The sequence below is a fragment of the Opisthocomus hoazin genome, chromosome 4 (genome assembly GCF_030867145.1).
Source record: "Opisthocomus hoazin isolate bOpiHoa1 chromosome 4, bOpiHoa1.hap1, whole genome shotgun sequence".
Taxonomy (NCBI): Eukaryota; Metazoa; Chordata; class Aves; order Opisthocomiformes; family Opisthocomidae; genus Opisthocomus; species Opisthocomus hoazin.
Genome location: NC_134417.1, coordinates 10,822,871 through 10,849,057, shown reverse-complemented (window position 1 = coordinate 10,849,057; position 26,187 = coordinate 10,822,871). Strand labels below are relative to the sequence as shown.

The 26,187-nt window shown below is 41.5% G+C and overlaps 1 protein-coding gene across 6 annotated transcripts in view; it reads left to right on the top strand.

The window, feature by feature from the left end:
* Positions 1 to 1,372: 1,372 nt before the first annotated feature.
* The window catches only part of SPHKAP (SPHK1 interactor, AKAP domain containing), a 75,801-nt gene continuing 50,986 nt past the window's right edge, over positions 1,373 to 26,187 (top strand). The window contains exons 1-3 of one of the 6 annotated variants that reach the window (XM_075417934.1): positions 1,374 to 1,583; positions 15,025 to 15,141; positions 22,587 to 22,689. In XM_075417934.1, the coding sequence (XP_075274049.1) occupies positions 22,606 to 22,689 (84 nt within the window). In that variant the 5' untranslated portion in view covers positions 1,374 to 1,583; positions 15,025 to 15,141; positions 22,587 to 22,605. Of the gene's footprint in view, positions 1,584 to 1,901; positions 1,932 to 2,000; positions 2,087 to 15,024; positions 15,142 to 22,586; positions 22,690 to 26,187 lie in introns of those variants that run through there. The other 5 variants (XM_075417933.1, XM_075417936.1, XM_075417931.1 and 2 more) reach the window with 5 other exon arrangements.

Genomic DNA, 26,187 nt, shown 5'->3' with positions numbered 1-26,187 from the left:
GCATATTTCAAGTGCTCCCCTAAGAGGCTGCTGTGTCTCTTAGTTTTCTCAGCTTCTCCACGTTCCATTTAAAACCCAACACTTCCTGCTGCTTTGATTCCCATTTACCCTTAACCACCGTGATGTAGCTATCAGCCTTGCCATCTCTTTTTTGTCACTTCACAAGTTGACAGATGACTGCTACAGCAGCAGGGATAATCCATATCCTTAGCACAAAGTCTTAAGAGGTATTTAAAAATTAACATGAAACTTTCTGCTCTTGGTTATCCAAAAGTTACCAAGTACAAACCATTCAGGTAGCCTTTCTTAACAATGAAAAATGTTGGTTCAGTAGTTAAACACCACCACACCTCTGGGTGCAAAGTCAGTTTAAGAAATTTCTGTACTGTAAATTGGAACAGAGAAGAAAACCTGATTTAATACATAAAACAATTCCCTCTGCATGCCCCAGGCCCTTCCAGAGCTCACTAAACTTCATGATTTCATAATGTTGTGCCAGCTAAAGGGAATAACAAGGTGTAGAAAAGACACAGGAATGGGGCATTTAAAGGACGGAAACACTGAATCTTTATTGCCAAAGAAAAAGATGGTTTCCACAAAGCATGGATTTAGTTGCCTTTGCCACCTGCCCTTCCTCTTTGCTTTTGAACTCACTCAGCAAATCTTTGAACACAGCAATGACTAAAGAGCAGGGCTCACCATACCGCAGTCAAGCTTCCAGCAGTATTTGTGGGTATGTGTAAGTTGTTGTCACTGTTTTACTGCTGAATTCCTCTGTTGAGCAGAGCGTTTGCTATGTAACTAATGAACGTGAAATACTTGTCAACTAACAGCGCAGAGCAGACCTTGGGCTCTGATCTAGATCACAAATGTATCAAAACAAATCTTAGCAAAAGGGGGATCTGGCCAGCAACTGCAAGGTGCTGACAGTTGTCTCCAGCCCTCACACCTGAGCCAGAGGACTCTGGCTGAACGCAGGAGGCTCTGCGTACCCTCTAGCTCAGGGTTCACAAATAACTAGTGTTTGCACCGTGCATCACCTGTGACTCAGATGCTTTTAATCTCACTTCTCCACGACTGGAGACTGATTCCCGTAATTTGTACCGCACAGATTCTCAGACGTGGGTGCGCAAATACGACAAAGCTAAGCCACAAAACATTTAGCATTTTCTTAAAAAGAAAAAAAGAGAGACTGTTGCAAGTAACCACATAAAACAGCCTAAAGGAGCTCAAAACCAGACATAAGTTGTAGTTAACTCAGTAGACTCCTTTTCCAAGTTCTCGAGCCTTGCGCCCGAGACGGAAAGAAAGAAACCCTCGTCACTTAAATCACATGGTTTGCGGGGCCGGGGCTCCAGGAACATCACGACATTCCTAACGAGGAGCCAGCGACGGCCGCCCGTTTCTGGCTGGAGTCACCCAACACCTCCTCGTCACGTCCCAGTTCCCACGCCGCCAGCAACTTCTCCAGGCGTCCCGGGCTCGGTGCGGCCTCCGGAGAAGCCGCGACAGCCCCGACCGGCCGCCGCCCGCCCCCCGGGCATGTTCCGCCCGGGCACCCGCTGTCAGGCACCGGCTTGCAGGTCTGAGGGGCCCCGGGGACGGCGCTGCCGGGGCTGACCACCACCCGTCCGGGCAGCCCGGGCCCGGGGGGCTGCTTTCGGACCCGCCGCTGCCCGCATCGCGTGTGGGGAGCGCAGCCCCCGGCCCGCCGCCACTGCGGGGCCCGGCCGCGAGGGAGGGGCGGGGGAGGCGGCCGGGGCGGGCAGGGGAGGAGTGAGGCAAAGGGCAGGCCCGGGAGGCGCCGCGCCGCAGCCGGGATCTCGCTGCCCCGACACCGCCCGAGCGGAGGGTCCCGCCGCCGCGCTCGCCATGGCCGCTCGCCCCCCGCCCGCCGCCACCGGCCGCCCCCCGCCCGCCGCCGCTCTCAGGTAGGGCCCGCGCCCCCGCCCCTCCCCGCGCGCCGCCGCCTGCGCGCGTGGGGCTGCGCCGCGTCGCGAGGGGCTGCCGCCGCCTGCGGCGAGGAACGGCTGCGGGTGCCGCCCGTCCCTGCCCGGCGAGGAGCGGGGTCCGCGCTGCCTGCCCGGTGAGTAGCGGATCCGCCGCGGACCCCCGGCCCGGGCTTACCCCGGCCCGGGCGTCGGGAGCCCGCGGGGAAGGGTGTCCGTTTGTGCCCCCCTCGCCCCGCGCCTGAGGGCGGTCGCGGAGGAGCGGGGACACCGCGGCGGGGCGGCTTCTGCGGTACCCGAGGGGGAGGGCCGGGCCGGGGGGAGCAGCCGGAACGGGCGCCGCGAATTCGTGCGGGGCTGCGGAGGGGCTGGGGACGTGCCGCCGCCTGCCAGGAGGGGGTCAGCCGCCATGGCTTTACTCCTGCATGAAAAGCAGAAATTAAAGGGCTTTTCTTAAAATAAAAGAAAAAAAAAAAAAGAGGTTTTTATCCTCTGATTTTGCTCCGAGAGCTGGTTTTCATACCGTGGCACCTTAAGAGAGTCAGTACGTTAATTAGTGCTTATTAAAATACCTTTAGGATATTGTGCTTAAATCACTTCGAGGCACGTACGCTACCTAGTAAATCAGATTCTTTCACAATGAAAGAAAAACCTGAAAATCGCTGTACTTTTATCATCCCAGCTCCACCAAACATCTATTTGTAGCGTTTAGGAACAACAGATTAGAGCAAAACTTCCTTCAAGACAGAAATTGCTGCATAGAAAGCAGTAGCCTGCCGGAGATGCAAGATGTGGTTAAGCATAATTTTCAACAATCACAAGTAAATTGCATTTTGATGACAGCAAGCAGCCAAAAGTATCATAGAAAATGTACCGTTTAAGTATGATACAGACTATCAGAGATAAGAAGCATATGTTGCAGGTTATTACAATTTGTTTTGTTTTAGTTGCTTCCACTGCAGAGTCCCAATGAGAGATGAGTGGTATAAATGGTAGAAATAAAGTTTGGAGAAAACACAGCCTTAAAAGCGAGGTAGTGAAACAATATAAATCTGTACTCAAGAGGAAGTGGTTGGGAGAGGGAGAGACAACAACAATTAAGTGGGTTATAATTACTTGCAGGAGAAATTGCTGCTATTTACTTGAAGGAAACAGAAAGCTTTAAAGCAGCTCCTCAAGGAGAGTTCAATGAATAGTACTGCATATCAATAAACATTTACTGACCAAAGCTTAATAATGGTTTTGCACTTTCATCTGAATTGACTGATCTAGAAATAGCCCTTCCCAATTTTTCCCTTGGCATTTCAGGGTTAAGTGAGCAGAATTCAGATTTTTGTTTTTGGTAGTCATGGCTAGTCATTTTATACACAACTTTTACACGCTGAATGCCAAGGTGATTATATAAACTTTAGTATTTTATGGGAAGCCACAATCTGAAAGCAAGAGGGACTCGGAGTCTAAGGCCAGAGAGACTGCTAGGTTTCCTGATCTGACATCCTGTATTTCACACTCTACAAGAAAAATTGGGTAGAATACAATCTTGAACCTGGGTCTGGAGAAAACATTTCAAAGAGACAGTCTTAAAAATATTAAGAATTAGACAAGCTGCAGCTTTCCTTGCTTACAGTCTTACTTTCATTGTTACACATCTGCCTCCTCATAGGCATACAACCACCTTCCAACTCCGCACAATTGTTGCTAGGCTTTTCATCACTGCATAAAAGCGAGGAAACCAGTCCTACTCCACTCCAGAGCTCTGCCGTCTGGTCAGTCATCACTTCACCCCAGCTAGGCCTGTTACCCAGAAAACATGGTCAATTTCTGTAGCAAGGCCAAGGCTACTCATGTGAGCAACATACCTCTTTCTTCTTCCTGAAGAGCAAGAGATTTTCTTCCTAGAGCTTAAGCAAGTCACACTTCCTTGCACTAAGAACTACAGTCCTCTTTTTCATCTTTTATCTCCTTCAGCTGGTATGTTGACAACTGCTTGTTATTTGTTAATCAAGGTAACCCTTTCTTTGCTGAACAGCTGTATAAGCTTCGTACTTTCTGTCTGTGAATATGGGTCAGGGGACTCCAGGAAAGATGGTAACCAGAACAGTGAGAAATTGATTCAGGCTATTCCTGTCTTCACCAGGAAACCTTTGGGAAAAAAGCACAGCTAGGAAGCCGTGGGACAGATAACTTGTCCTCATACACCTTCAGCTCATCGTGCCCACCATACAATATTTGGGTAACTTTAACTGGGGACTAGATACAGCAGCTGTTGAGAAATAGAAGCAATGAATGTTAGCATTTAGGAGTTAGCTTTACAGACCTTACCAAAGAAAGTGTTTGCTGTTGAACTGTTATAAATCAAATAGTGTTTTGCATCTTCCCTACAGAATCTCTTCAGGCATTGGCCTATTTCCGCTATTCACATCTGATTTTGCTCACGTACACACAACTTCCTAAACCAGGGCTGCAGCTCTGCCCACCTTGCTGACTCTATCACACACTATGATCACTACTTGAGTTCAGCACAAACTCGGGGTGCATGTTAATTCCTGCTCAATGCCTTCTCTTGCTTTGGCTTCCATGTCTGCAAGCAAAAACATAAGCCCAGGGTCTGGATGCCTGCAGCCACTGTGGAGCACAGCAGAGCAGGCTAGTGGCCTTTGGGCATCCACTGATAAATTAACATTTCTGGCCACAGCTTCTTGCAGTGAACACTTACCCTGGGGATCAGATGAGCAGCTGCAGAGAACTGCACAGAACTGGTAGCTGTCACTTTTTCTTCAAGCAGCTAAAAGACATTTTTGGTGCACATCGCAGTTGGGAAGCTGGAACTGTGGTGTATAATGATTTATTTTTTTTATGGTGGAGAAACAAAACCACATTAAGACCTTAAATGTACCAGATTGCACTTTGCCTCTTTAGGTTAGAGGCAGGAAGAAAAAAAACTTGAATTTTTTACATATGAGCCAGGAACTTCTGTGCTTCCATCCCCTGTGTAAGCCAGTGACTATTTGGGATGCTGTTGCACAGCTGCCTAAGGAGATACAATCACCCCTTTCTGTAAAACTGCAGTTTCTCTGCTCAAGCTTATGAAACTAAACCTATACACAACGCAATTTTTGGCCAGCCCTGTATACCTGAAAGCAGTCTTAGCTGACACAGTCTGCAGACACATCCTTTGGACTGGCACATGCTTTACACATGCCTTTTGTGTGAGTACTGAAAAGAAAAGGAGGGAGTGTTCTTCAAATTGTTCTTCATTTCAGGATTAGAAGCAGCACTGGGGCTGAGAAGTAATATTAGGTAATTCAAAAGAATTAAAATGCATATCCACCCAATAGAGATGAGAAGTAGCAGGTTTTGTGTTTTAAACAGTGACAAGACAAGTCCAAAGAACGCCTGGCTATTTCTGGGAAACTTATTCTCCATGTAGTACAAAAAGTTTCGTATCACTGACGCAAAATGTCTTCGCTGCATCTCAGTAATAGCTGGCATGGTGGAGAACTTCGGCACGTAGAGCACAGAGGCAGCTAAGAAAAGCCTTTCTGGTTTCATAGCGTCCGGTTGGAAACCAAGCAGTTCTTACATTTGATGAATACACTCGGGCTGACCACAGATGTAAAGAGGTAAGTTAAGATATTCAAAGCTAAGAAGAGATCCAAAAGCTGTGTATCTGTGTCAGGCCTTTCTTCCAGATGGTGAGCGCTTACTGCCCTTGGTAACTTACAGAGTAACTCTAATGCCACAGACTTCAGCTGACAGCTGCTCTTGTGGTCCAGCAAAGCAGCCCAGATCTTGTATAACAGAGAAAACAGCTTTGGTGGCTTTGTATTAAGATGCTTTTAGGAATGAGAGAAATAAAACTTTGATCCTTTAAGGAGACAAAATTGCAGGCAAAGACCCAAACTATGAAATTCAACAGTCACAGGACTAAGCTAGGGGTAACAGTTTCTATGAAGAAATCATACACACACACAGAGAAAAAAAGAATTCCAACAAAAAAAAACCCCTCAAAACAGAACAGCAGCATGTAAACCAGCAGGAATCAGTACTAAGAATTTATTTTGAACACTTGTCCATGATGAGTGGAGTGAAATAAGCAACGACAACTACTCAGGGGGTGATGGGTGGCATTTGGTGAGACTGACCACATAGCTAACAGATCTGTTCTCCATAATTTTCCACCACTGTGAGTAAAAGAGAAACAAATGTGTTTCAAATCTTATTTAAGTAAAAGAAGGCAAATGATGAAATCTCCTGAACAAGAGTGTAATGTCAGACCTTTTGTTATCAGGACAACTGCATGTATTAGAACGGTAGCTGGTGTCACATAGGAGGATGAAATTTCTTTTTCTGTGCTCCTGCAGAACCAGTACTGCAGCCCAACCAGAGAAATCAGTTTAATACTTGCTGGGTATGCTTTTCATTTGCAAATTAGCAGATGAATTTATCAGATGTTTTGAGTGGAGTGGCCAGAAAATTTATCTAATGTGATGTGATCATTTTGGATATTCACTACCTTCTTACAGTGTCAGTTGGACTGACAGTGGTGGGAATTCTTGAAATCATATGCTGCATCCTGGTTTTGTGGGGAATTACTTTAAACAGTTCATTAACCTGGCTAACCTATATTGTCAAACATAGGCAACAATTCTCAGAGATATTTTCCTTCAGTGAGGTCAGGGGAGAAAAAATTCAGCTAAATCCAGAAGGAACTTAAGTTGTCAAAGGTCATAAGTCTGTGGATGAGGAATCTGGTCCCCTGGGGAGTGGGACCATGGGTGACAGGAAGCGGGAGGCTTGCAGAAGTGGTAAAGAAATGAACTACGTAATTTCCATGCTTTGTTTCACTAACCGAGTATGCACTATAGTGACAAAACCCTATTGTTTATTTCCAGACTTGCATCTCCACTTCTTTCTTTATTTTGCCCATCTCATCTGTTCTGAATTCTTTAATCGAGGCTACCCTCGCCTCCCACATGAAGTTCACACTTCTTTTCCTGAAAACATGCATTAATCTTCTCTTTTGGTTCTTGCTCTACTCCCGTACATCACTCCTCCCTGTTCTGACTGCAGTGCCTGTAAAAATGTCAGTCACTCTGTTCACAGTTCTGCCTGCATGTACCAACCTTTCTTCATCATTCAGTCCTCTCCTCCTTCAAACGTCCTTCCCCCAGGATTGACTTGAGAAACCCTAGCAAGTAGCAGTGACAGCTTGATATGTCCATAATTTGTTGCTATGCTGTTCATTTTGTGGATGATTTAGCCTCTGATCTCCTTTCAGTGATCATTGTAAGTATACTTACTAGGTTAGCAGGGTTTTGTCATCTCGTTTCTCAGCCCTGTATTGATTACTTTACTCTTTCTTGTTGCATGTAGTTTGTTAGGCTACACCCTGAGTAGGACGGAGGGAGGCATAGTTAGGCTGATGAGAGCCTTCATCTGCACTGTGGATGACGAACCCGAGCACTAAAACCTGCTTCAGGTCACTCCCTCATGCAGCTGTCATTCCATAACAACGTATGACTATGAATGTTGTAAATTAGAGCACCCTCTGAAGAACAGTATTTTAAGCCACGATTGGCACCTGACCAGAACAGTAAGTCCCATATTCAGAGAGTAGACTGTCTGGTGTGCTAGAGGTGCTGAGGAGCAGGAACAGGCTGGCAGGAGAGGTGAAGAGAGCTCACTCTGGTGAGGATACCAACCTGGGATCACACAGGGATCCCGGCAGTGGTCCCGCCAGGTACGCTGCTCTACATGACATGCATTCAAGCTCAGCTGGAATGCTTCACCTGCCTCTCAGAGACAGTATTTATTTATTTAACAACGCGGAAACAGCTTCAACATGAAGGACCAGGAACCCAAGTGCTAACAGCCAAGTAATTTTGAGCATTCACCCAGAAGTGGAAAAGGCAGGGTTAGTTTTTTCTCAGAAGAAGAAAAATGAATTAAACTTCTACATCAAAACAATAGCTGTCATCACCAACTCACTGGATAAAACGAGCAGCAGCTCCCTCTCTCCCTGCACGTTGTGCCAGCTCCTGGCCGGTGCTGGCTGTGCTCTCTGGGGAGGCGCGGGAGGGGAAAGCCTGCCTAGCACCCGCGCAGACCATGCGCTGGGAAGCGCTTTGCGTGTATCAGGAGGTTGCGTGTATCAGTGTTGGAAACTGGTGGGGGTTGTTTCCAAATATTTTAATAACCACCTCTTTGCTTTTCAATGGATTAGACAGCGCTTCTGACTGCATGTACGGTACACCTTCCCTTCCTCCTGCTTCACTGAAAACAGAGGGAAAAAATAATACCAGATATTTCTGTTTTTCTTTTAATAACAGGTGCTTATTTAGTATGTGCAGATTAATACTACGATTGCTAGGATTTATTTGGTGCCCAGTATGAATTTTAAACCTTCTTTTTTAGTCTTGTCAGCCTTGGATTATTTTCATTAATCTCTTTAGTTTCCCTCATTAATTTGCTTCTCTTCAAGACTTGCCTGATTATTATTAAATATCTGGCTGCTGCCAATGCCCGTGACACATAATAGGTAGTCAGTGGTTTTTTTATAAAAGTATGTCTTCTGTTGGTTGTGGCATCACAGTTTATCTATGTATCGATTTATCTAATTGTTCTTGTCTGCTATGTAAGAAAGTTTCCTTTCTAAATCTTTATTAAATTTAATTTATAACCAAAAGACAAAGGACTTCTTAAAAAAATTCTAACACAGAACCTGATGCTGCAGTGCACATTTCCCAACTAGTGAAATTCAAAGCTGGTCAACAAATCTTGTGTAATCCTAAGTGGTCACTTTCAAGACTGGGACCTACCCTCTATGCTCTATTCTGAGTTGGCTCCACGCACTTGGAATAACCAGCTTCCAAGTATTACAGCATTTTGTTTTCTGGAAAAGTTTTGGTTTATTATATGAATTGCTGAAAAACTGGAATTCATTGAACTAAGATGTCTTTGTGTTACAAGGATGCAGAGAGTTTAGGGTGCCTAGACTTGGATAATTGTTTAACTTCCATGATGGGCTTTGCCAAAGATACACCAGACACTCATGTGGTGGAATAGTGTACAGAATTAGTTACTTAGTGGCAATATGTAACCAGTTAGATGTGCAGGTTTTTTTTCTTGTATGGAAGGTAATTTTATTGTCAGAGTGGCAGCGCAGGGTGTGTGGGCTAGGTAAGTGCAGAAAGCTCGAGTGTAACCGTTCAGCTGAGGGACAAAACTGTTGTAAGAGCATTCAGCAGGCCAAGGGGGGCTGCAGTGCTTGTCTGTTCAGTAACCCTAAGTTACTTGGGTACTGTAAATTCACTTCAGCGAAGGCTCAGTTTACTTAGAACGTCCCAGAGGACTGGACTTGTATTTTCTTTCACTAATAAAAAACTTAGGTGATCCTTATGTAGTCCTTGTGAGATTGCAGAGTTACCAGAATTTCATATACCAGGCACAGCACATCTCCACCTGCAGTGGAGCTGCTCATTACATGCAGTGGCATGTACGTTGTCAAGGCAATGCCTTCCTTCTCAGTGAAAAATGTGTATTACCCTTGTAGACATCCAATAAAAATAAACAGTTCATTTATTTTTATTCTTATTTTTACTTTTATTCCAAATTCTGGAATAAGACCTTCTTCTCAACTAGAAAAAAATAATTGTTTCTTGAATATGTGAAAATACAGAAGTAACAGCACAGCTTGGTTAAATGATGACATTGTACCCACCAGTAAATTCAATCCTAAGCATAACATATGCCATAAATTCAGTGAAAGCCAATGGTCACATTATTCACATTCTTAAAAGTACGTAGCATATACGAACTGTATCAGTGGTTTGCATGATGTAATTTAAATGTTAGTATAGTTCCCAAATACGAAGTTTTGATACTTTTAAAAGTACAGCCATATTTCTAAGATTTCTAAGATTGTGGAAATCAATATTGTACATTACGGGACAGCACATCCAAGTATAAGAGAGGTGTCTTTGGGTACTACCATCAGTAGCAGATCTTTGTTTCATACAAGTAAAATTAATTCATAGGTAAGCACGTATTTGCTAAGGGCAACAGGTGCTTTTCTCATTCAGAAGACAGATTTTAAAGTGCCATTTATTAGAAATAATACACAAATACAACTAATAATCCAAATCCAGTAATTAAAAACAGCAAATAAAAATAAAAGAGGCCATAGGACCAGGTTTACTTTGGCATGGATTGCTTAGGATACCCAGAACTAGACCTCTCAGTTAAAATGCATCATTCTCCAGCTAGATGTTGTTACAGTGATCCCTCACTAATAAAACAATAGTAATATTGCAAAACCTGGACTTAACTGCATACCTCTTTTTTTGTTCCTTTGAATCAAAAGAACTTAGATTTTGCAGTGCTGATCATGATCCTATGATTCTATGATCAGCTTAGAACTTAAACCCACCCAAAGCCATGAAACAAGAGGCAACCTGTGCTCTCAGTGAAGTTAATAGGAAGAGCATGGCTGCTGCTGGGCTCTGCTGAAGCAGGGTAACATCGCTGCCCCGGAGACTGTGAGCACCTTCAGCTTCCTTTGTACTGTGAGTTATGGTCATTTGGCACTTTTGGATGCATTACAAAATACAAAAATTTCATGCTACCATATTATTTTTATTTTTAAAAAAGAAGCCTGGACAAGCTAATAGCTGAGATACAGATGGTCAGTTTAGGCACTTTTTGTTCATCATGTATGATCCAACTACATGGTCAGCTTCACGACAGTTATTGTAGGATCATTCCTAGACCGTGGTGCAAGTGAGCTTGTCTGTATCTGAACCAACATCTGATAGAAACACTTACGTCTGCAAGGACTAAGCATGAAAAAGAGCAAGTGACATCAGAGAGAAATTTAATGTCTCTGAGACTCTCTGCAACCACATCTCCTCTTGATTTCTGAGCAGATAACTGAAAATCCATGTCTACACATAGTCTGGTCTATATTTTTGCATTAGGTGTAAATGCAAGTATACTAATTTAGCAAGTGCTCACGTAATCACGCTGCAGGTAATGATAAGGTTATCTGACAGCTTAACCTGAGCTCAATCAGTGGTGCAGATAGTCCTGCTCGACCTTGAGCATCCCAGCGAGAACAAGTCAAGCATTTCAAGCTCAGTTATTGCAACAGTTTCATAATTACTCTGGAGTTCATTGCAAAGCAGTGGCTGAAGAATCTCTGCAGTTTATCTACATCATGCCATAACGGAAAAAAAAAAAAGATTAATTAAATGAATAACTCACTGATCTGATTCAACTTTAGACTCTCAGAGATAATGTCCTATGTTCCTGATATGTAGTTAGAAAGGCAGTAGATTTTAGGGGGTAGAAAGAAGAAGAATTCATCTTGCCAAAAAACCCTTAATCATAATTTCTTGGACTGAAATATTGTGCTTTCCTGTTGCTGGTATAAGCTAGGAAGAAACTGATACACCTACCACTCAATCCTGTTAATCACTTGACAGTCCATGGAAAAAAGTTTCACAAATTCAAGCAAGCTAGACCAAAGACAGTGTTTGTAGTATCTTGGTAGAATTATACAAAAGCATGTTTTATTGTATTAGAAGGCAAGATAATTAGAGGCAGCTTCATTTTGTTCACATCTCTGACAATGTTATTATGCTTTTTTAAAACAAACATACTTTTAAACAAGTGGATTTTGAGGCCTTGTTTTCTATAAGTTATCATAGATTGCTATTTATTGACATATCAACTTAGCATCAAAATTGACAAGATTTGTGTTTGGGATATTAGTAGTAAATCAGATTTTTTCAGGAATATTTCAGGCATGTAAATTACATTAAAATATGATTTGTTGTAAATAAGCAATGACAGAATGTATTTGACATTAAAATAACTTCAGAATATACCTTGACATTTTAACTAGTTTACAAATATAAGTGCAGGTGGTCATAGAAACAATATTGTATTAAAAAAAATAGGAAAATTCTGTGAATATTTTAGATGAAGACACATTTTTAGACTACTGTTTTACTTTTCTGGTATCATTAGTTAAGGTAAAAACATACTGGTTTCTGAACCCTATTGTAATCCCAAAAAATCCTGTTTTGAAAGATTTAGCAGGAATCTAACCAAATTTGGCTTTCTTTCAAATAAAAAAGTCTGGAAACCAGAATGGAGTTGAAGAAATAACACATTTGCTAGATAGGTAGTTTTAAACACTGTTAAAGTAAAATATTTACCATTATCAAATAGAGTTTAGTAGGGACCAACATCACAACTGCATAGAGCAGTTTCATCCAATTGTTTTTTGAATATATAGATGTGTTTGTGAAGCTGCCTGTCCAAGGCAATGAAGGACAATAGGCTATGAATTGCCTTCGCTTTTACAGCTGTAGAAGTGATTTTACAATTGGGTAATCTTATTTCTGAGGACTGAGGAAGAAGGGTAGACTCTCCACAGAAGAATATCTACCAAAGCTTCTGGCTTTGCTCACAGCAGCAAAGGATCTTGGTTCTCTTGAGGGTGGGTGGAAGGGAGGAGTTCAAGCAGGTGGATTGAAAATACCCAATCAAAACATCTTTGGTGGCTTGCCAAAATATCTGCAAGCCACCATTACATTGAGGATGAGGGTAATCTGACCATTCCACTTAACCTGCTACCTCCGTCAGGTATTAGAACAGCAGCACAGGCTAGCATGGTTATTTGGTGGTAGGAGGGATCATTATAAAAGGCTTGGCATAACACCAGTTCAGCTAGTTGTATGCCACATAGATTCCTGGTAATAGGATCACCTCACCCTGTTCTTTCTCCCTCTACTCTGATTGACTTGTATCTCGGAAATGTCCCCAAAAAAGAAAAAAAAAAAAGGAAAAGAAGAGGTTGCCATGCTTTACTGATTACTTCTGAGGCTTACTGGTGATAAATATTTTATTATCATTTCCTTTAGTATTCAAAAACATAAACTTCTGTGATATGGAAAACTGGATCTTCACCTACACTATGCTGAAGACAATTCTAGGATCTCATGATTTGTAATAAAGAATGCTCTACAGCATGATATTATGGCCTCTCAGCTAGTCATGCACATACTTTTTTTTCCAAGACCTCTTTCCAAGAGCTGTTCCATAATTCATATTCTATGTTTAAAGGACAGTTTCACCAGTCCCTTTTCACTAGCATCTTTGCCCTTTACCTTTTCTAAAGTAGCTGAAAGTGATTCTACAACAGTAGGAAATTCCCAGGTTTCTCCCTTAAATATATGGGGACAAGTCAGCCCTTTGTTAACCTCAGATTTCCAAAGCCAGGTTTCTTTTTTCTGAGAAGAGCTGACACAAAGAATTTCAGAAAGTCTGCTGAACATTAGAAACACACCATTCAAAATATGAGAGCGATGTTCATCTTCCTATCACGTGCCTCAGTACCTACTACACTGCAATTACACTTTTACAGTCTATGTGATTTGTAATCAATCTAAAAAGGAAAACACTGGAAGAGATAAAAAGTTTTGATTAGCTACATCCATTTTCTATTCAAATAAAATCATGACATACGCGTTTACTTTTGAGTTACGAACATCCTTGTCACATTTCTCGTCCTTTCAGAAATACTTAGTATCTGTCTTGCATTTAATTAATGAAAAGCTTTTATAGAGTAGATTTGCAATCTTTAAGAGGTAACCTTTAAGAAGAGTTCTCATATAGTGAAATACTTGATTGCACGTGCTGTGCTTTGAGGCCTGTTTGTCAGTATTTGACTCTTGTTGCTCTAATGCTCAGAATCAGAAATGCACTGGATGGGTTGATGGCAAAAGCTGGTTGAGAAGCTTGACTGTGAAGTTTGGCTATGTAATATAAGCAAGATACCACAAAATACTTAACAAACTAGTTAAACCAAGATTATCGCCCTCCACATGAAATAGCTGGTTCCTTCCTATGTCCTGTTCCACTGGTTCTCCTGAAATGCCCACCTGACAGTTGGTGCATAGCAAAAGGATGAGAGGAGCAGTAAGAGAACACAAGTTCTTGGTTAGATACAAGAAACATTTAAAACAGACTTTTACAAATTACCCAGTGGTTTATGCCATGAAGGCCTAATTTGCAACATCTTTGACTTCATCGTGAAAAATTCTGAGAATTTCCATTTCCAGTTGAAATCAGTGGGAGCTGCTTGCACATTTGTTATGTATTTTATCTGGACCAAATTTTACCAGATTCCAGCTGTGTCACAATGTTTTTCCCATTATCTTTAAAAGAAGTAATATCATATAACATCACACACTTGGAATCTTACGCTGTGCTGCAGCAACAGCATAATCTATATTAAGAATAGGAATTGCCGTAAAAAATGCAGTAATAATATAAGTTGCTTAATAAATACACAGTCATGAACATTCTTGTTTGAGAGGAAAAATAAGTGTTTCCTCTTTGTTCTCTTTTTTACAGCACAAGGACAAGTGCTATTTTACTGTACACCTAAATATGCTAGGTGAATAAGGAATTTGTTGTGGGACATCTTTTTAATATCTCTTGAGTTTATATTGCTTCTTTCTGACTTAGTAGGTTTGAATAGTAGTAAGACTATTGCTTTGCTGTAGAGGAAATAAAACTGCCTTATTCTGTTTTTTTTTCTGTAATACCCATGCCTGGATATATTGAATTCAGGCTATATCTCTCTAAAATCATCTTCCTGATCAACACTGCCCACTGAAGTTATGCACATACACACTTATTAGTTTGAAGAACCCTTACTTTGAATCCTTGGGTTTATCTTTCCTACAGTCATATCCTCAACAGTGCCTTAGTTTCCCACCTAGCTGGCACTCCAGAGCTAAGTATAGACTCCTTGCTTTTCAGGCAGAAAAGCAGTCTTGGCTGTCTTTCAGGCTGTCTTCTTAAGCTGCAGTCCTTTAGCCCTCCCTGAATTTAAGGGTCTGTTCCTGAATCTTTCCCAGGTTCAGTCGTTCTTCCTCATCAGACCTTGTCTGGTCCCTAGTTGTCGATCCAGGATTTCTTTTTATACCTTCTAAAAATCCTCCAAATCAGGAACTCTTCAAGAATGACTATCAATGCTGAATTCTACTTCTCATTCTAGGCATTTTCTTTCATTGCCTGATGCACCCTACCAAGAAGAGATCTCACGGTTCCTCATGTGCTTTTTCTGTAGTCTCTTCTGACCAAGGTCCAAGCCTGTCCTTTCTAGGTTTCCCTGGTAAGTAGCCATTCTACCAGCATAACAAAGGTCCACTTGGAATTGTGCTTAAGTCATGTCAAATCCAGGGATAGGTGGGCAAAAGGCAGGATGCCTATCAGCTGTATGCAAAAGCCTAATTTATATTGGGTTGGCTCACTGTCGGTAAACTACTGAAGTATAGTTAACCATCAAAAACACCCAAAAGACAACCCGATCATCTCTCATTCAGCTCCTTATTGCCAACTCTTTGATTTGATTGTCAACACTTTCATCTGAGTATACCCTGCCATAACTATTGAATGCAGAGAAATTTGTCAGACCTGTACATAAAATCTTGTTATTTTTCCTTTAAGAGCTCAATCAGTAAATAAAGGAAATAAGGACTATTCCAAAGTAGATCATATACAATTTAGTTGGTTTGGTTTACGCTTATTTTTCAGTAAAACTCATCTGTTCTTTTATATTGTTAAAACATGATTTGAAAGATCATTGGCAGCGCTTGCAGAGGCTTCTAGATGTGTTTGCTTTTTTTAATTTGGGGCAGAATAAAGGGCATTCTGGGTTCTATGAACATGGAAGGAAAAGGCTTTTATATTCTGTGGTGGACCATGCTATGGGTTGTCTTTTCTCTGCTCCTGTTGTTCATTACTACGTAGCTAAGGATCTGGACTTTTTTGCAGCTGTATCACTGATAAAAATTAAATGTAAATCAAGAGTACCCAACAGACATTATGAAATGAACAATCTGACTATAAAGCACCTAAACTTCTAATCTTTTTAGTGCGCTGATCTGTAAAATTAGCAACCCAATCCTGTACCTGTTAGACTGCATAGACACTCAGGTCTGCTAATGACAGGAAGTGTTCAGTATTTTCAGTTCCCAGTGAAGCCAATAGCAGCCAAAGGAGACTGAAACAAATCTAGAATACCTGACAAGATCAGACCCTGATATTTCCAGAGATTATATTCTGCACATGGGTTCCAAATCCATAACAAAATCAGAAAGACATTTGTTTGGGGTATTTATAGAGCGTCTGTTTGACTAACCATCTGTGCTCTGATTGAAGTATACACATGGTCCAGACTGAATAAAAACCAATTCTATGGATTAAAATAGTAACTGTGACAGTGTTACATCTAAGGATTTTACTGCTGGTGACTTTGTTGACCTGTTTACATGTAAAGGTAAATTTTAAAATTGTAAAATATGAAAGGTAACATGAGAAAAGAATGTGACTAGTCTGTCCACTTCACAAATGCTTTAAAGTTAGGGGATGCTTTTTGAATGCTGCATGCCTTTCAAAACTGCTGCTTTCTTAGGGTCTGGATTGAGCTAGCTGCCTTCCTCAGTTTCTGAGTAGCTTTTGGGTTTCTTTGCGAGTGTAAAGGTAAGAACATGCTAAAGTATTTTGCCATGCTTTCACTTGTCTCATACTTCTATTTCAAAATGAGATTCATTCCTTTTTTGTTGTTCATGGTGTTTGGTACAAATATTAGTAAAACATGAGAAATGTAGCTGACTATAGCTTGGAGTTAATTGCACTCAGAAACCTCAGTGTGTTCGTTCAGTTCACTTGCTTCATCAAGATTATCTTTTTTATGGATCTGTATGTTTTGTATGTTCAAAATGATGAGATTAGGAATCATAATAAAAAGATGCAAAGCACTAGGCTATATAATAGGATTGGTTGAAAAAATATATGTAATGGTCACTTATTATTTACTGAAATTGCTCCTTAGAAGTGATTATTGAACAGCAAGTTTTTGGAAGCTGGTTATGCTTGTTCAAGATGGTAGGAAACTGAAGTTTCTGAGATTGTTTCGCAAGATTAATTTTCTTTAGTGATAACCTGGGGAATTCTTTAAATTACCTCTTCTTAGTTGATGTAGCACCATCTGCCACATCTGCAAAGAAGATAATTATTTTTAGGAGCAGCTGTGTTTTTTTGATTAAGTCTTGAGTCATCAAGGTCAGTATTTTTGAATTATTCAATGTAGGAAAATAGAAGCGATTGGTTTGTGTTTTGGTCAATAATAAAGGACGTATTGTTATTACAGTTAGTGCCATAAGCTTTGTACCTATTTACTGCAGTCCTATAATTTCCAAGAAATGTGTTTGCATTCTTTGTGAGAGCATTTAGCTTTGTAGGAAAAAAGTATCAGTCATAATTCATGAATCAGTAAGACAGCTCCTGGTGGCAAATAAGAGACTGTGGAGATTCTTCTGTGAATGGAAATATTAAAGTCAAAATGGCGTACTTCTTTACATTAGGTCATAGGTCCAGGTTCCAAGCTTTAGTTTCAAAAGGTGAATTGTAGATTAGGATCTCTCAAACCAAAGGAAAAATCCCCAAATGAGCCATCCTTTAGCAGAGATTCCTTGTTATGCCTGTGGCCTGCACTGATAGCACATCTAAGTCAGATGAGCATTCCCCATCACATAATAAACAAGGAGAGCCAAGCAAAGGTGAGAATTCGGACCTGAAACCTTCAACAGCTTGCTTTATCTTTTAGTGAAAAGGCTCTGATCTGTGCCAGATGCCTTGAAAGACTAGTGCTTTGTCTAAACTCTTGATGTGCTGAAGTAACAAGTATAGTACGTGAATGCAGAGCTATCATTTGATGATGAGATGGCTACATCTCCGCAGCAGTTTCTTTCAGCTTCCTGCTGTTGAGGAACTAATGAGAGCAGACAGCTTCTCAAAGATGAAATGTTTTTTCCCTTAATGAAAAGTAGGTTTATCTTACTGGCTTTGCTACAGAGCGAAGGTGGCAGAGCTGTATGGACTGAGGAGGGTCTCTTAAGAAACACGTGTTGAAAATTAACGCTTAGAAAGGGTGCCCACAGGATAAAGAAAGAGAAGAGGAAACTTTCATCTAACTGAGAGATGAGATAATTGAAAAAGAGATGTTGAACAGCCAAACACGTTGAAAGATGTGTGAATCTGAAGGGATCTGGACAGAACATCATACACTGCACCTCCTTGAGTTTATGGAAGACTCATGTTTGTGACATTGGATGCCCAGCCTGAAGAAGCTCAGCTAGGTGCTTGTTTTTCCATCAGTTAGTATGTACTGCTACATATGTATTTTGCATGATACCTAGAGGTGCTCATGTAGCTGACCAACAATGGTGGACAAGGTGTGGGGGTATGTTTCTCTGTACTTCTTATAGAAATTGCGCACCCATAAACTCACTGAGGAAAAGGCTGTGGAATCTAAAACTGTTTCTGAATGTAGCTCTTATAATTTAGCATTTCTTTGTTAAAATTATTCCACTTTTCAGTGACCATGAACCCTGACTGTGTGAACCTGTTTGGAAACAACAGGAGCCTGGTGCTCATACCACTAGCACAACGCTAGCGTTGAACTGCAATGCAGCATGAGAATAAGGGTTCTGCTCTACAGTTACAGCACAGGAGACATGAACCCTAAGACAAACCAGAAGCTCTGAAAGTCACAGATACTCATAAATGCGTTGTGCTTTGTCCTGTGAAACACAGTTGCTGATATTACCTGTGCTCTGAGTAATCAGATGGACATGAAATACAGCTCTGAGGACTGGGATAGCTGACAAGAATTTAGGTTTACCAGATTTCAGTAGCACCAGAGGCAGTTGCTGTTGCCTGTCTGAACTTCAGTCTGAGATGGAGCCTTTTCTCATTCAAAACATTTAATTGCATTCTACATTTATTTCACTCACCGTGTACTTTAACAAGTTTTTCTATATTTATAAATGAAAAGTGGGTTTCTTTTGGAGAGAACACAGATTTTAAACGATTAAGAAGATTTTACAGATCTTTTTGCTTTCCACATGACTAGGAAGACAGCTTAACTTCTGTATGGAACACATAATGTGCTACCCCTTACTGGGGTATCACCCAGAGATAGCACAAATTTGTTAATACTCCAGAACATGACTCCTCAACTATATTTTGCAGCTATGCTTTAATGTACTATTCTATTCGTACTGTTTAATTATGGTCCAAAAAGGGCTTCAGTTAGTGGCCACACTATCATCTTTGTTGCGTTTAGACTCAGCAACCCTTTACGCATTAGAAGTTGAGTTTGCTGCACACAGTGTAACTGAGGGCAAATAGTCACTACCAGTGTATCAGCTCCCTGTAGGGCAAAGCAGTGGCAAAGCCACTCAATCTTCCTCCCAGTGAAGAGCAGGAGAAAACAATGGGCCTTGTACTTCAACCTGCAGGTCAGCCTTGATTTGTAATTTACTATCAGATTGCAGAAGTGATGCATCTTATAAAAAGAGTCAGTGCACAGCTTCTGCTGGGAGTACTGAGTTGTACCTAGTAGAGAGGCTGCACCTAAATGTGGACTTATCAAGGAAGGTACTTAACTTGCACAATATTTGACCCTCTGAATATGAGGTTCTTATTTTTAATGAAGATATAAGCCAGAATGACTTCATAAGTTTAGTGTCCCTTGTTCTGTTAAAGAACTTGATGTAAGGCCTATAAAATGCTATTTTGGTTTGTCAAATGCAGAGAAATTACTGCCCAGAAATGTTACTCTGTCCATAGAATGTGAGAAATGGAGCAGAATTTTGTGAACACACAGAAGTCTCCTTTCTAGATACAAATGATACTGGTATCTTAGAGAGTATTAAGTAGTATCACACTTCTCAAGTGAAGTCAATTAACCTACTGGTCTCACTCGTGCATCTGTATTCAATCCTCCCATGCAATTCATGAAGCTTTCCCCCAGTCAGCAATTAGTAAGTGCTAAGTTCGTTTTACATTTTTCATTCACTCTTCTAATTCAGCACATACAGCTACTTTTTTTTTTTAATAATTATGGAATAGCACCACACAGGTCAGCAAAATTCTCATTGACTAAGTCACTTATTAATGGGAGTGGATCTATTCATAACCAGTCCTAAGCAGTATGAAGTGAAATATACATACATGAATCTTTGAGAATGGTAGCCTTATTGATGTTTGACTGTGGATTTGGGCAAAAAGTGAAAGTAGCCTCCTATTAACATATTGACTTCAGCTCCAGTGAAGGTGGCTTATGAAAACGCATTTTAGTTTTTAATTGAAGGAGGACCCAGGGAACTATAGGCCGGTCAGCCTCACCTCCATCCCGGGAAAGGTGATGGAGCAGCTTATCCTGGAGGTCATCAACAAGCAAGTGGAGGAAAAGAAGGTTATCAGGAGTAGTCAGCATGGATTCACCAACGGGAAATCATGCCTGACCAATCTGATAGCTTTCTACGATGACATGACTGTCTGGGTAGATGAAGGGAGAGCCGTGGAAGTTGTCTACCTAGACTTCAGCAAGGCTTTCGACACAGTCTCCCATAATATCCTCCTAGGGAAGCTCAGGAAGTGTGGGCCAGATGAGTGGACAGTGGGGTGGATTGAGAACTGGCTGAATGGCAGAACTCAGAGGGTTGTAATCAGCGGTGCTGAGTCTAGTTGGAGGCCAGTAACTAGCAGTGTCCCCCAAGGGTCAGTACTGGGCCCAGTCTTGTTTAACTTCTTCATCAACGACCTGGATGAAGAGTTAGAATGTACCTTCAGCAAGTTTGCTGATGACACCAAACTGGGAGGAGTGATAGATACACCAGAAGGCTGTGCTGCCATTCAGCGTGACCTGGACAGGCTGGAGAGTTGGGCAGAGAGGAACCTGATGAGGTTCAACAAGGGCAAATGCAGGGTCCTGCACCTGAGGAGGAACAACCCCATGCATCAGTACAGGCTTGGGGTGGACCTGCTGGAGAGCAGCTCTGTGGAGAGGGACCTGAGTGTCCTGGTGGACGACAGGTTAACCATGACCCAGCAGTGTGCCCTGGCTGCCAAGAAAGCTAACGGCATCCTGGGGTGCATTAGGAGGAGTGTGGCCAGCAGGTCGAGGGATGTTCTCCTCCCCCTCTACACTGCCCTAGTGAGGCCCCATCTGGAGTACTGTGTCCAGTTCTGGGCTCCCCACTTCAAGAAAGATGAGGAGCTGCTGGAGAGTGTCCAGCGGAGGGCTACGAGGATAGTGAGGGGACTGGAGCATCTCTCCTATGAGGAAAGGCTGAGGGAGCTGGGCTTGTTTAGCCTGAAGAAGAGAAGGCTGAGGGGACCTAATAAATGCTTACAAATATCTGAAGGGTGGGTGTCAGGAGGATGGGGCCAAACTCTTTTCAGTGGTGCCCAGCGACCGGACAAGGGGCAATAGGCACAAACTGAAGCAGAGGAAGTTCCGTCTGAACATGAGGAAGAACTTCTTCCCTCTGAGGGTGATGGAGCCCTGGAACAGGCTGCCCAGGGAGGTTGTGGAGTCTCCTTCTCTGGAGATATTCAACACCCACCTGGACAAGGTCCTGTGCAGCCTGCTGTAGGTGACCCTGCTTCGGCAGGGGGGTTGGACTAGATGACCCACAGAGGTCCCTTCCAAACCCTACCATTCTGTGATTCTGTGATTGATCACGCCAGGATATTGTACATGGTTTGTTATCGCGTTGGAGCTGATGAAAGATTACTAGCCATGGTAACCTGGTCGCTTGTTATGGTCCATCACAACGTGTTTCACACCTTCTCGTAGGTGACTTGCAATAAATTAAAAGCACTCTGGAGACCTAAACTGGGAAGCAGAACTCGATCGTGTAGGATATTCTTGCCCTAGTACATTTCTGAATAAATAGCCCTTTAACACTGTGTGGTCTTTAATGGCGATCGCATCATGTCCAGAGAGAGGAGCTTCACTAGGCTTGCTACAATTTGGTTATTATGCGGAGGGAGATCTTACAGGACTGGCCTGAACTATTCCAAAAGAAAAGTGTGAGGGACGGTACGAGCTGTGCATGCAAATAAGTTGGCAGGGGGAGCTTGTTTTTATGTTTTTGTATTTCACATCTGCACAGTCCCACAGTAAATATAGTTCCATTGTGTATAACTGACTCACAAAACAGATTATGTGCATGACTTACCTTTGCTCTAAAACTACAATATATCAAGCTATTCCATCTAGATTACAGAATTCAACCACTCCTGTTGTGTTTTTCACATTTTAATCGCTATGCTTTTACTTCTATCCAGACAGGTAAAAATGCAGCAAACACTTCTTTTGTCTACCAAGCTGAATTAGTGCAGCAAGTATTTTGTTTGCTGTTCCAAGCTGCCTGCTTATGAAAATGAGATAGTACCACTTTTTATAGAGTCATTCCGGACAGGCGGATATGATTATAGGCAGCTATATGCTATCCTCCAGTCTTCAGAAGACATTGGTCTGCTGTTTTATATCCAAAGTATGCAGAGCTCAGGAGAGTCTTCCAAAAGGGAAAATTAAGGTAGTAAATAGACTAGTAACATCAGCAGGAAGAGTATAGACAGCTTCTTGTAATCTAAGTTGTTACATCTCTTTACTGAAATGTATTTTGCTATCATTTGAGTTATCTGTGTAGCTGCATCACTGTAAAGGTTTTAGGGGTTTGTTTCTCTTTTGTTCTTCAGCAACGTTGAATCTCCACTGATGCATGAAGTCCCAGAGCACCAAGGCAGCAGCACAGACAGTTCGGCAAGCAGTTTGGCAAGCTCTGTCACAGCATGTAAGAAGGTAACTTCTTAGTTTATGTTATATTCAAAGGCAGTTTATGTTATATTCAAAGGCAGATATATCTCACACTACAGCTTTGCTTTTTCAGCTTTTGTCTTTGTTGGGGAATACAACATTTTACAGATATTTAAAAAGGAAAAGGATGGGTACAGAAGAATAAATTCTGGGCACTGTTATGGTATCTTGCAATTTTGTCTGCCTGGTCTATACTTTTTTGTTTGTCCCAAAATATACCATACATATATGGGAGATAAACTCCCCCTGAATATTTCTATTTTTCCTCGTTATCTGGCAATATGAAATAAAAGCAGCGCATAGTGTGGATACCTGCAGAACTGCTCTTCAAGAAGTGGCCAGTTTCTGGCACCCAGCTTGAGGGGTCCAGAACTTTGCTTCTCTCAGGTCAATACAATGGAGGGTCCTGCATGAAGCAGCTTTTCTGCCTTGCCTAGTATCTGACTGGAAGGGTTTCAGCAACCGAGGAGGTAATATAGATTTGACTGTTGCTGTTTTTGTTGCCTCAAAATGGGTTTATATGTAGTCATTTAATTTAGAGGACGGGGGATGGTGGGAAGAGGTGCTTGTGTGTATACGTATGTCATTTGGAGGAGTCAGATATAACTGACATTATTTTATGCATGTAGGTAATTTCAGTACAACTGAGAATACACAGGTGAAGACCATGGGTGCTTCCTTTTATTCCTCCTCCCCAGGGCCAGATTATGTCAGTACAACCTGAGGGAAGGGGGCACTACCAAAGACCTATTGAGGAGGGCAGGCCATCTTTCATCTCTCACTTTGCAATAACCCTCAGAGCTCTGCTGTCTTCCACAGACATAATTCTAGAGCTGACAAGAAAGCATTTGTTCTAACACAGAAATGTTATAAAACTTCACAGCTCATTCAGTTTTCCCATAATTCTTACTTTTTTTCTTTTCCTTCCACTAGTAATAATATTTTTCTTTTGTTTTGTTTTTTTTTATTTTTCCAAAATAACAATACATATTTATATATGTAAGCAGAGAGAGAAAGATAAAACATGTAGAAGATAAAGATTTATTTTCCTCATCTTGAAAACCACACTGTAGGTCTGCGGAGTATTTTCTGTCTACAGAAATTTTGTTAAATGTAAACTCATTTATATAAAAAAGAACTCAATAGGCTGAGGTGTATGCTGGGACTGGGCTTCTCCAGCTCACCCCAACATGGCTAAAAGATAAAGTGTCAATATTTCATATGATCAAAGGGTTTGTTTATTTGCAAAAGAATACCTGATTTTTAAAAAATACTGCTGACTGTAATTGGAATCTTCATTTGGGCAGAAATAAGCAGAAAATGCATTGTGTGGGAGAACATCTTAACTTTTCATTTAATCTCAGGGTTGTCGACTTTACATAAGACTGAAGGACAGTGGCACAGCACTGGGAAGTGCTGTGACTGTTTTTACAAATGGTCCCAGCTTGGTCACCTCCAGAAGCACCACTCTCTTTTAAAGGCTAGGCTTTATCACATGATGTAGAGCTGCTTCACCTGTCTGGTCCCTTACCTTTAAACTTTTTGCTGTAACATGAGTCGATTGTATGATTGTCAGCACACCAGAAGTGATTCACTTCTGCCAACACTTCTGACAAACAGCAGGATATATTGGGCTTCTTTACAGCATTGTCCCTGAATGTGTTATCATTCTTTTTTTTATGTGGAAAAGGATAAAGACTTACCAAAAATAGGCCAGTACCTTCTCTTCTAGCCTTTGTTGGTTGCAGTGATTTTTAAGTGAGGTGTGTAATTGGTGGTGAAATTGGTGGTGAAGTGAAACACTATGGGTTCCTGCAGCAAGGGAACAGTTTAAACAGTTGACTTACAGGTTGGAGTAATTGTATTTGGCATGAATGGCTCCTGTCAGGAACCATATGAGATGTGGCATGTTACTACACAGACCAATCTGAACAAATACAGAAGATGTGCCCCTTGATATCTCATCTTATTCCCTATGTCCCACTTTCATATCTTTTTTGATAAGTAGTAATTAACCAAAGCAATTAAGATGATCAGCCACGAAGATGCAGATGTTTCATTTGTGGAGCAGAGCCTTTTTAATGTTGTCTCGGTTACAGATATTTACTGTATTTTAATGTCTTATGATCTAAATCAGGGAGCAGGAAGCTGTTACACTAAACTTGTATGCAATATTTTCCTCTGGGAAAGAGTGACTTTTCTCATCCACACTCTGCTAGAGGCTGATTTAGTTCATTGATTCACAACACACTGAGTAATGCTGACGGCTGAGTCTCCAGATGAGAATGGAAAACTTTTTTTTTAGAATCATGAATTACTGCTGATTTCACATTTAGTGCATGATGCAAATTCATCCTGAATTATTTTCTGAGTGTGATGATCCTGCTCTGAAGCAGAGATACAGCCGTATAGTGTGTGCAGCTGTTACACAGAAGTATGGTCAATGAATCAAGTTCTGCTTTCAACTGTACCATTTCAAATCAGACACAACCTTGCTGAATTAAGCAAAATTGCTAACAATGTATGTCAGTGGGATCAGCCCAGAACTCGTCAGAGTGGGGTAAGAATGAAGAGAAGTACAAGATAGGAGGAGGAAATTTTGGCAAGTGATACTGTTTGCCTTGAAAGTGCAAACTATATAAAAGAAGGATGCTGACTGACAGCTGAAGTCATACAGATTTAGGTTTCTTATCCTTTGGTACAGACCAGCTCAGTATATTTTGAAAATATGCTTAAATGCAAAAAAGGCAATCAGAACGTACTGGTAGAGTTACATCTCTGAGGAATATCAGTTCTCACATTGCATTTGATTAATTAATTTGCCCTGTTAATTTAGGCTAGCTCCTTCACGCTTACACACTTTTGATCATCACAGTTGTACATTATTTTGCCATAAGGACTTCAGTTTATTCCTTTAAAAGCATGAATATCCTGGCAAGTTTTAATAGATATGCAAACTCCCACTTTCTACAGACACATGCACCAAGTTAATAGGGAGAATTGCCTTGCAATAGCGAGGTACTGTAAGAAGTACTACATTCACCCTTACTGTATGTTTGTCTTTGTGATAATATTGCTGTCTGTTACCAAAGAAATATGCCCAAATGTTCACATGGCTTCTATATATGCATTTTTGCATAGCAGGTGTGTGTAAGCCTACTGTGATCAGCATTGTGGGGTGGCCCAAATTATCCTTCCTCCAAAGAAGTACTAATGGGAAGGTTCTGAGCAACACCATGTCTGTAATGGTCCTAGTGCAGAAACTTGCATTTCATAAGGGAGAGTTTAAACTTGTCCAAAGTTTACCCCTCATTCCTGCCACTGCTTACTCAAAAGTCACCTTCCATTTACTGAATGCCATTCAGATATGTGTGGAACCAGACCATATGCATATGGTTTTCTTGGAGCAAAGCTTGTAGCATAAGCTGTGGGACTAAGTCAGCACAGAGAGATTAAATGCAAAGTTTTGGTCTCGGGGTACTG